Genomic DNA, 10,902 nt, shown 5'->3' on the forward strand with positions numbered 1-10,902 from the left:
CAGGGAATCTGCCTCGTTCCCTCCCAGTGGTGGTACAAGATTCACCCGCTTGGCACTGGGCAAAGTGCTTGTGGGGAAGACAGGATGTGTCTTCCTTTGGAACATCCTCCCTGATGTTCCCCTCCTTCACAGTTTGATTCAGTGCAGCTCTGCTCCAGGGCGTCTAGTACATTCTCATGAGAGGTGATGTTGTTCTTACTTTTCATGGGTTTGATACCACACAGGTATTTTGAGAGCCTTTAAACTTCCAGGACTAGAGCTCAGACTTGTGAGACTTTGTGTCAATGTGAATCTCTGTCTCTTACTAGGTTCCTAAATTCATTCAATGTGAACCAGCTGGGATTCCCAGTGACCTTCACATTTTGGTGAAAGCTGCCACTACGAGTGACACTGGCAGTCTACCTCATTCTCCTCAGCTATTGGCTTTCTCCTTTGACTATTGGCTTGACTTGCTGCTGTTTCAAATACCCCCTTCACAGTAGTGATGCAATGGTGTCAGTCTGCCTCTCAGCAGCTCTTCTGCTAAGGGGATCCTTTTGGCATCAAAATTTCCAGTGCCCATGGGGAGAACTGTATTGGTATCTCTTCAGGGACTGAAATCCTCAGTCCTCAGAGCAGATGCAGTTGCATAAACTTTCCTCTCCTTTTTTTTTTTTTTTTTTTTTATGCTGCCCTTTCTGCAACTATCAGGTGTGGCCAGGAAGACATCCTAGGGCTAGGATGCTTTTGGTCTTTGCCATTCCCCTGAGACAGTGCACCATGCAAGGGGTGACCTGATGCCAAGGGTGCTGGCAGTTTCCCAGCTAAGGCCACTCCTCCCCTGTAGCATTGGCCAAAGCTGCCATCTTCCTCCATACACACTCCCAAATAGCCACCACATGGGGATGGCTGGAATCTTTCAGGGTTTTAAAGAAACTTTCTACTCAATTAATACAGGTCACTCTTCTGCACTTAATCCCAACCCGCTGCACCAATTGCTTCCCATATAATCTCCCAGAACAGCTGTGCTGTGATTGCATTGTGGATTACAAAATGACCATTTTCCACAAAACAGCTGCTGATCAGAAGGATAGCATTTAATAATCACTGGCGAGGAGAAGGAGGAGGGGACCAGACAAAGGAGGAAGGGATTTTGCAGCAATTGGGTTTCTTGGAGGATACAGGGATGAACAAAACAGCAGACAAAGCATGAGTCCCACTTCTGTGCTGTTCATCCAAATTAACAGGACTTCAAAGACTTGCTGCTAAGGTAAATTCAACTATCATTCCTTTTGGGGCTATCTAGATATTATGGTTGGTTGCTATCAGTGAGTCGGCTTTTGTGGAAGGAAGCTTTTCTAACAATGTTTTCAGGAAATAGTGCAGATTTGCTTCTCATTCCATATGTCTTCTGCATCCTTGATCCACTTCCTACTTCTGACTCATTTGTTTCTTGTACTTTTTATGTCTTTTCCTTAACACTCTTCCTGAAATTATACGGCCTTTCAACTACTGTCATAAATCAGCTGGAGAGAATATTTTTCCCACTACTGAAGATTTAAATTAGAAAGATGATTTTTGTAAATATTGTGAGAGGAATTTTTTTTTGTTAAATAAAAGCATTAGCAACCTAAAATCTGATGACACAAAATCTTATAATTAAGTGTGCTGAAGATTTCAATTTTCAGGTGAAAAACTGTGGTTTTAAGAAAAACAATTTTGTCTGCAATTTCCTTTTCAGTCATAAGCCAAACTTTCCACCAAAAAAAATTTCATTGAGAAGTTTGCCACTAATCTTAGCCAGAAACTCTTCCTAGTAGGTGTCCTCTCTTTGAAAATGATGATGTTCAACATGCCTTCAAATCATGAAAGCCATTAGTTATGGCATCACTAAGATGTTACCATCTCCAGGGTGCAGAAAGAAATGTCCTGGTGAAGAGACAAAAGAAGCCAGAGTATGAAACCATGCAGGAAAATTTCAGGAGCAGAGTATTTTCTTGCTTTCAGTGAGGGTTTTCAGGGTCAGGCACTGCTTTCTCAGTGTGATGAGATGCTAATAAGATCCTGCTTTTCAAGAGGAGCTTCAGCAATGGCTTTGTTGAGTGTGTTTCCAAGCTTGCTGGGTAGAAGAAGAAATTATTCTAACTGCACCACTTTTATTTGTGGTGCAGTCACAGAGAATGCAAAGCTGGGTCTTGTATTGTTTATTTATAGTGATGTCCACAGAATGGTCTTTCTCACACGTTCAGCGTTGGGTGAGTCAGCCGAAGTTAAGTGAAGAGGACCCGCAGCAGGCAGTGTCTGTGCAAACTGAATCTGTTCATGGGTAAATAGATTTTCAGAGTCATAAATAGGAAAGGGTGGGAGTATCTGGATGAAGTTGTGCCAAACATAGGGAGTGCCACGTGGGAAGAGACATGCATTGATTACATGAAAGTTGATGTGTGGGTAGATGACATCTAATCAATCCATGCAGTGGTATTTTGGGGTTCTCAGGAGTCAGTGCAGGGTTTTGCAGGAACCCTGAAGTCTTCATCTTCCCTCTGAGTGCGAAAGTCCCTGGTTCACAAACTGCTTTCTTTAATTCTTTTTTTACTGCTTTCAGTAATTCTTTCTGAATTACTTTAAATTATGAGATTAAATCAGTAAGAATGTTTGTGGCAACATTCACCCTTATAGGGAAAAAACCTTTGGGACTTTGTGTGAAAGCAAAGATGCTGCCACCCCACCACCCTACCAAATTTCTGATGTGCAGATGAGAGCTCAGGTGGAAGGTGCTGCTCTGTGGCTTGTACTTAAGATACCAGGCCTGGATAGCTGGGTGTTCTCTCTAAGCCAGTCACTGCTTTGATATGTGGCCTTCAGTGATATGGAAACATTTTCCTGCCTTTTCCCACTGAGAAATCACTATACTTTCTACCTCCCTAGGTACAGTAATGAGCTGCTTGAAAAATGTTTTGGGACACTTGGCACTAAGATTTCTCATTTAGTTGGAGTGAGCATTCATTGTATCTCACGTAAAGGCAACACATGGTATTCAGGGAAGTTGGTTAACAGTTTCTCCCTGTCATCTCTGAGATGAATGAATGTGATGTTCCTTTCATTTTGCTCCCATGCTCAGACACCTCAATGCACTCAGCCCTGCTATGTCACCCTCTCTTCCCCAGTACAGATATTCAGAATACTTTGAAATGGTTGAAGCTGACCAGGTCCACTGCCCTGGCTTTCAAGGAATGGTTCTTCCATGCTGGGTGAGCTGTTGGGATGTTGTGAGGAAGGCAGAGTGCTCATAACCCCTCCCCACAGCTGCATGCTGGGAAAAGGTGGGATTCATAAGGCTACGTGGGACAAGTGGCCAGTGTGATGGTCTCTCCTATGTGTGTGTTGTAGATGGAGCTGCTGAAGGGACTGCCGTTGCACCGTACTTTCCTGGCTGTCATCCTGAACCTGCTGGCTCTCACCCTCTCCACCACAGCCTTGCTGGGCAGCTACTGGTGCACCGGGACCCAGAAAGTACCCAAGCCTTTGTGTGGGAAGAGCAAAGCCTCCCAGTGCGTGGGTGTCCCCATGCCATCTGATGCAGATGCCAGCAATGCTTCGTCTGAGGACACAGTGCACTACAGCTGGGAGACTGGAGATGACCGCTTTGCCTTCAGATACTTCCACACAGGGATGTGGCTTTCCTGTGAAGAGAGCATGGAAGGGCCAGGTAGTGTGTTGCTCAGGCAGCCACAACTTATTGCCTTGTATTTACTCCACAGAAGTTTGAAACTGAAAGGTGGAAGGCTGAGAACACGTGGGAGAGAAGTATTTTTCCTTTTCCTAGATGGTATCAGCCCTGTGCACTGGTGCAGTCAATATATTTCTGTCCTTTGCTGGAATGTTCACAGAGCAGGGAAATGGAGAGTGGTTGTCTCTGGTGTGCCCTTTGGTCTGGAATAGGGTCTGTGAAGTGCAAGTGATGGTGGTGGTGGCAGTGACTTTATGATGGCACTGTCCATCCTGATGGGAATTTCCATGAGCCTCCTTTCCTTTTCCCCATATATCCATTCCTACACACAGCTTACTTCATGCTCTTCAGGGTAAATTTGTGATGTCCTCTCAGAAATCTAAGTACAGTGATTTTATGCAGATGATAATTTTAATCTATCATTGTGAGGACTACAATAGTTGGTGTTCTTAAATCATCAGACTGAGTAGTTTTGTGTTATTAAACAGAGACTGGGCTTTTCTTAAAAAATCAAATAAATAAAACAGAGAAAGGGAATTACTACCTTATAGATACAGAGAAAACCTGGAGGACCTGAACCCAAAGGAACTAAAGCTAGGAGGTAAATTGACCTGAGGATTAGACCTGCAATATTGTAATTGTTTTTAGTTTTTGTGGTATTGTGACAGGTTTCATTAGTGATTTTTGACCATGTGGGACTGGCACTGTAAATCCTGAAGTGCCAGGGACTGGTTGTGAAACCTGTACTAGAACCCTTTGGTGCTTCCCTTCACCCTTGACTTGTTCCTGCCCAGACCTGCTAAAGTCCTTCTGCCGAAACCTGTGCCACGCCAGCACAGGTGGGTGCTCTGCAGTGCTCAGATGCCCTTTACTGCCTGGGACACACATCAAGGGTCAGAACTAATCCAGAAGGTGGTCAACACAGAGATTTTTATCTAAAAATAGAATGATGAAAGTCACTTTCATCAGGGCCATTCCCCTGAGCCCACCACCCTCCCTTAAGCTCTGCCCAAGTACAAACATCTCACCTTCTTTAACCAAGCCATCCTTCCAGTACAGTATTTTTCATCTCTGTTTCTGTCAGTCTGAAAATAAATAACTGGTGAAGAAAAGCAGACAGAAGGTGGGGTTGGAGCAGAAGGGAATGTGCTTGAAACTCTCATGTCCTAACAAGTGGGCTGCTTTTTGTTATGAGCATTTCCAGAAGGGCTGTGGAAGGAGATGTGTTTATTTGGGACTGGTTTGGGTTGGGTTGTGTTTCCATGATGCTTGTGGGAATGAAACTACATCCCTCGACTGATTTCTCTAAACAACTTTTCTGTTCACTGGGCAGTCCGGGAATAACCCCAGTGCCTGAAGGAACAGAGAAAGTATGTAACATCTGGATCGCAGCAGAACACGGGATAGAGCACGGGATAGAAGCACAGTCAGTCTCAGTCTCCTGCTTCCTGTAAATCACCCACCCACTACTGTGCATCTTTGAAGCAACTGCATAGACAATAAAAACAACAAAGAAGGGACTACTCTGAACAAAAGGAGTTTGAGTTGAGCTGGAGAAAGGATTTCATTTTCAGGCTAATCGCAGGATCAGTTTAGATGAGCCATTACTGAATATCCTCATTAAAGTTCTAGGTGAAGTAGCAAATTGCAAGTTAATGAGAACCGCAGATGGCACTAAACTGGGTAGCATCCTGAGAGCTGTGGATGACAGAAGTAGCACAGGAGATTTGGAAAGATTAGAACTGGGGATAGAAATTAAGAAAATTAGATTCTTACATGAAGTGGAAAAGTCTAGGAGAAAATACTGTGCCAAATGGAGGCGAGGACCCTCAAATGCAGTAATGCAGTATGCAGGGACAGACACTTACAGATAATAATGATAGACCCTCAGCTGAGACAGTAGTTTGCCAAAGCAAATATTAACAGTTTGTTGAAATAGCATTCCTAAAACGTGAGGATCAACGACCATATTTCTGTATGAGTCTCTGCCACAGAAGGGGAACTTACATCTCTGTCACAAAGTATTTCACTTGGGAAGTTCTTTTTTTGCCTTCTTCTTTGAGAAGCAGGGCTAGAAATGCTCTTCTGAGATTAGGGTGTGTGGGAATTCAGCAGAAGTGATGGATCTGCAGTCTGTTACAAGCTACAACCTTAATAGATCTGATCATCAGTAATGTTGTGAATGAGTAGCAACAGATTTTTATATTCAGTAGAGGCTAGAAAGATTTACGAATTGCTGAAGCTTTTTTTTTCTGAAAAGGTAATTTCTAGTTTTGCAGGCAAATGTTGCCTTCCCATCCTTTGCCTCAGTGAAGGTCTCGAAAGATGGAAAAAGTCTGGAGGTGAGAAGGTCTGATGGGTAGATTCAGAGATGAATGGATGTGTGCACCGAAAAGAGAGTGAGATTAAGAGATTTTCTTTCCCCCTGTATTCCTTACATTGTTTTATAAACTAAAAGCTTTGGGTTTGTGTTTCAGAAGAGAAATGCCGCAGCTTTATTGAGCTTTCGCCACCAGCAGAGAGAGGTAAGAGCCAATCCCTGTATTTCACTGTAGCTGCACAGTGTGCCTCCTAGGGACAGGGGACCAGCAGCATTTTGCCTGTGTGGGGACAGCAGGGTGAGTCCCCAAAGAGCCAGGAATGAAATCCTGTCCTTGTGGTTGCTAAAAGAGCAAAGATTTCCTCCCAGATGTTCACATAAACCACTGCCATTTGTGAAGTCAGTGCTAGAAACCTGAGTCTCTCCAGTATTAGGTGGGATTTGTCTCATGTAGTGAGTTGCCTGGTCTGGGGTTATCATCTTGCTTGTAGTAAAGGGGAAGAGGATGGATGCAGCCTCAGGGCAGTCCCTCCCACACAAGCTACATGTTAACTCAGTGCTTCAGTTTTGGGGTCTAATATGATGAAACTGGAAGCTGAATCACCTCTTACTTTGTGGTAAGTGAACAGGACATGTGAAAGTTAACGCTTTCAAGGTGAAGTCCCTGCCTCATTAAATACAAAACTACATTAGGGTAGGAGACATCACCCCTTCTGTCACTGTCACATGTTTCAAATCACCCTGTGGATAGCTTCAGTATACTTTGATGGAAGTGTACATATGCTACAGAGATTCTACTTAATGAAGGCTTTTCAATTGGTGTGGGCTTGCTAACTATTCCCTGAGATGGAGGCTGGAGTAATTTCAGAAGATGTTCATATATGAAGGGAATGGCCTGGGGTGCAGAGCCTTCAAATCCTGAAAGCAAGGGTGTAATAAATGCTGGGGATTTGCAAGCACCATTTTCACCCCTTCCTGCACAAAGTATCATCTTAACATGACCGGTGCAGGTGCCATTGTATGGCTGGGTTAGCACTGCACGAGAGGGTGTGACTGCCGATTGTGGGATGGGCTGGCTGAGCTGCGTGTGTGCAGAGCAGCTCCACAATACACAACATTACAAGACCAAATTACACATCATCAGTGGGAAGCCTGGACTCACAAGGAAAATGATGCAGAGGTCTCTGTGTATGTGTGGTGCCTGTGACCTCCAGAATACTTTTGACAGTCTGACCTTTAATGAAATATTCTTCTTGATGGTGCTGCAGCAAGCAAGCCAGCTCCTTTAAACAGGGAATGCAGCTCATCTATTTCTGCTAAAGAGCTGGTTGACTCTACGGCACTAATGATGTTGAGTATTCAAGTCAGTGCCACATTAATGAGGGTTTTCTTCACACTCCTTTTCCCCAGCTGAATGTCTCCTCTACAGCCATTAATAGTTGCTAACAGTAGTGTTCACAGTGCTGCTTCATTTGTCAGATTAATGTTTCTTCCTCAGTGGATCCTGTGCTTTTCCACAACCCCGCATTACAGAGTGCCTTTCTTCATCCTCCTTCAATTCTTACTGCAAAGCTGTAGAACTCAGCTCAGCTGTGGACTCTGGTATCACTTAAATCCCACTCAAAATCCCAGCATGAAAGTACCTGCACTCTGTTCAAGAAGCAGGGTGAGCGGTCAGTGTTACTGCCCTGGTTGGATATCAACCCCAAGGAACGTACTTTCATTTTAATTGGGGTTTCAGTGAGAAATACAGACTTGCAAGAGGCTTTCTGAATTCCAGAGGCCATGTCCCAAACAGTCATGGATGCACCATATAGTTCTTAAATAGGTGAGTCCCAAGGTTAAAAGTTGTTTGCATTTATTCTGATTAGAGCTTGGATATGTTCAATGTGGCCAATCTATGACCATTAGATTTTATGCTAATAGTCAACAGCTTCCCCTGTCTTTTTCCCTTTGCTTTCCTCTGTGCTGCTTAGAAATAATGCTGGCTTGTTTACAGAGGACATTTTAGATCCCCTCAGCTCTGCCATGCTAGAGGAGCCAAGCCATCCTCTGTGACATGCACTCTGTCCCTTACAGCATCCATTGATCCCTTGCTCACAGGCCGGGGAGATTGCTTTTGGGTGTTTGCTGTTTTCCTTCGTTCCCTTCTGTCCAAAGGACATCCTTTCAGGACTGGGTTGAGAGATGGGAGTATGCTTCCTTGAACATGGTTTCATCGTATTCCTGGCAGGAATCCTGTGGCTGTCACTGGGATCAGAGATGCTATACATCAGCTTGCTGCTCATCAGCTTCATCCTCATGATGGTGGAAATTCTGCATACTGGCAATCCTGTCTGTGGGATGAAGCTCAATGCCTTTGCTGCTGTCTCCTCAGTGCTGTCAGGTAAGTGTATTACTGTAGTCTTGGAATCTCAGCACTGGAGAGCCTGCTTTTCCACTCAAGGCTGAAGTATGCTGCTGTGGCTCCTGCTGTAACTTCTTTGCTTTGTCCTTTGTGTCCAGGTCTCCTTGGGATGGTGGCACACATGATGTACACTCAAGTCTTCCAGGCAACAGTTAATCTGGGACCAGAGGACTGGAGACCACACACATGGGACTATGGCTGGGCATTCTAGTACGTGAGCTCTGAAGCCATTTTCACCCCCTCAGCATTTAGAGCTTCAGCCATTCACCCGCTTCCTCTTCATTTCTTGACCTTCTGTGTGTTCCAAAGACAGGTGTACCAAGGTTCTCCTACTACTAATCTCCTCTCTTTGCCTCACCCTGTTTTAATAAATGGTGGCTGAGCTACTTAAATGAATAGCTACCAAAGGACTGGGAAAACAATGGGGTCACACCTAAACAATTGCCTTCAGCCCTGCTGACTAATTAGGCTTGCCCCTCTGCTGGTTTGCCCAGTTTGGTCTCAACTCTTCCCTGTGTGCAGAGGCCAGTGTCACACTTGTGTGCTCTCAAACACACCTTGTTTTTCTCCAATTTTAACAAGTTGCATGCTAGCTTGGCATCTTCATTAACCCATGTTGGGCCAAAGGGTTTGTTCCTGCAACACCAAGCCTAGACAGGTGCCTAAAGATGTGGGCACAGCTCAGCCCCAACCAGCTGCCACACCATCTTCTCCAGTGCTGGCCCAGCCATACAATGGCAGCTGCACTGGACGCCAAGGCCCTCTTAGGCAGGTACTACGTGCAGGAAGGAGGGAAAGCAGGCAGTACACCACAGGGCCACTTACGACCCAGGAAGAGGAGCTGCGAAAAGCAGGGACTCAGTGTGCCTTTCTCTAAAGGATAAAGCAGCCAAGCACAGCAGACATGACATACCTGACCTGAAAAACATTGGATGAGCCTTGCAGGTGCCCATGGAAAGTGCAGGTTCAATTTCCAATGCTGTATTGATGACGACCACATTGATTCTCAAACACTCCAGTGCCACATGCCACCCATGGACATCAAATGCCAGGATGGCAATTTGGTTACGCTCAGGTAGACGTCTCATGTGCAGTACGACACTGAGCAGCCCAGCAATACAGAACTTGCTTCCTAGCTGTGCTCTCCTGCTACAGCTTGGAAATTACAGATGTTACAGATGTTCCTGCTGCCCTTTTCCCTGTGTCACTTCCTTCCCTGTCATGGGGATGACCAATATTTATCCCACTGATCTAAGAAGAATCTTGTGGTGGGATAACCCCTAAGAACTGTAATGCTGTAAGCCTTAGTCAATCTAGTTCACATCTGTGCCCAGTAGATTCTGCCTGGCAAATCAGGGAGAATTGGGGTGTGTCACGGTGTTCCTTACCCTACGTGGCTTTTCACAGCATGTGCTTCTTCTGTGTGTCTCTGGCAGCATGGCCTGGGCCTCCTTTACCTGCTGCATGGCCTCTGCTGTCACCACTCTCAATACCTACACCAAGACGATACTGGAGTTCAAAAGGAACCACATCAAGGGATACGATGGGAGCCTCAAGGATCACCCTCAGCACCACCAGTGCTTCATACAGCAAATAAGCAGCTACTATGAGCCCAAAGGCAAGGTCTTCCATTCAGTTTCTGAGGGAGTCGACTTCTACACTGATCTGCAGCAGAAAATACTACAGCGGGAACCAGAGCTGGACCTGGATGAAGTCTTGGGCCAGACAATCGGGGAGGATCGCTGCTAGGGATGAGTGTGCAGGGCCAGAACAGTGGGGTTTGGGAGGAACAAGAGCTCTGAACCAAGCACTGGAACTACTGTTAGGAGGCTTTGGGGAGTTCTTCCAGTCTCTGAAGGGAGTAAGGAGGCAGGCACTGGGTCAGGGCAACTAGAGTAGAAGTTTGGGGGGTCCTCCCTGGTCATACACAGTGTGATGGGTGCCCTCATCTGACAAGGGTGAAACCAGAGGGACATGCTGGTGCCAGCTGTCTCCAAGCACTTTCAGAGTTGAGTCAGATGTCCTAATCCCAGTATTGCACTGGGGAACAGATAGTCAGCACTATCCAGTTGGCAAACTGTACTGCTGCGTGGTGTCACATTGACCTTCTGTCAACACCTCCAGTTCAGTGCTATGGTGAAGGCCATCAGTGTTCGTACTGATCAGCTGTCACCCCCTCTGAACACCCTGTTTATTGTTAATTTCCAGGCCCAGACTCCTCTCCCTGCCCCCAGATGAAAAGTCCTGCTGCAAGTAGGAATAGGGGGTAGCTTTCAGACATATCTCTCCTCTTTCCTATCTGTAATGACTCCCACATGTTCCCTTCATGCTTTTTGCCCAAAAATTTCCCTTTCTGAGATACTTTGCCTTCTGTGTCTTTTTACTGTTTCTTCGCAACCATTAAGATTTTGGCAGGACTTTTGCTTTTTATGTCACTTCTATTCATCTGCTCCTTGTTGTCCATTG

At 45.4% G+C, this 10,902-nt stretch overlaps 1 protein-coding gene across 1 annotated transcript; it reads left to right on the top strand.

Annotated features, from left to right (window-relative positions):
- Window positions 1-3,170: 3,170 nt before the first annotated feature.
- GSG1 (germ cell associated 1) lies at window positions 3,171-10,232 on the top strand. The gene is made up of 6 exons (XM_041481603.1): window positions 3,171-3,230; window positions 3,370-3,688; window positions 6,187-6,234; window positions 8,263-8,415; window positions 8,535-8,646; window positions 9,873-10,232. The coding sequence occupies exons 1-6, from the start codon at window positions 3,171-3,173 to the stop codon at window positions 10,183-10,185; spliced, it is 1,005 nt and encodes a 334-aa protein (XP_041337537.1). The 3' UTR covers window positions 10,186-10,232.
- Window positions 10,233-10,902: the final 670 nt, after the last annotated feature.

This window comes from Pyrgilauda ruficollis, unplaced genomic scaffold, assembly GCF_017590135.1.
Source record: "Pyrgilauda ruficollis isolate IOZ18807 unplaced genomic scaffold, ASM1759013v1 scaffold56, whole genome shotgun sequence".
Classification (NCBI taxonomy): Eukaryota; Metazoa; Chordata; class Aves; order Passeriformes; family Passeridae; genus Pyrgilauda; species Pyrgilauda ruficollis.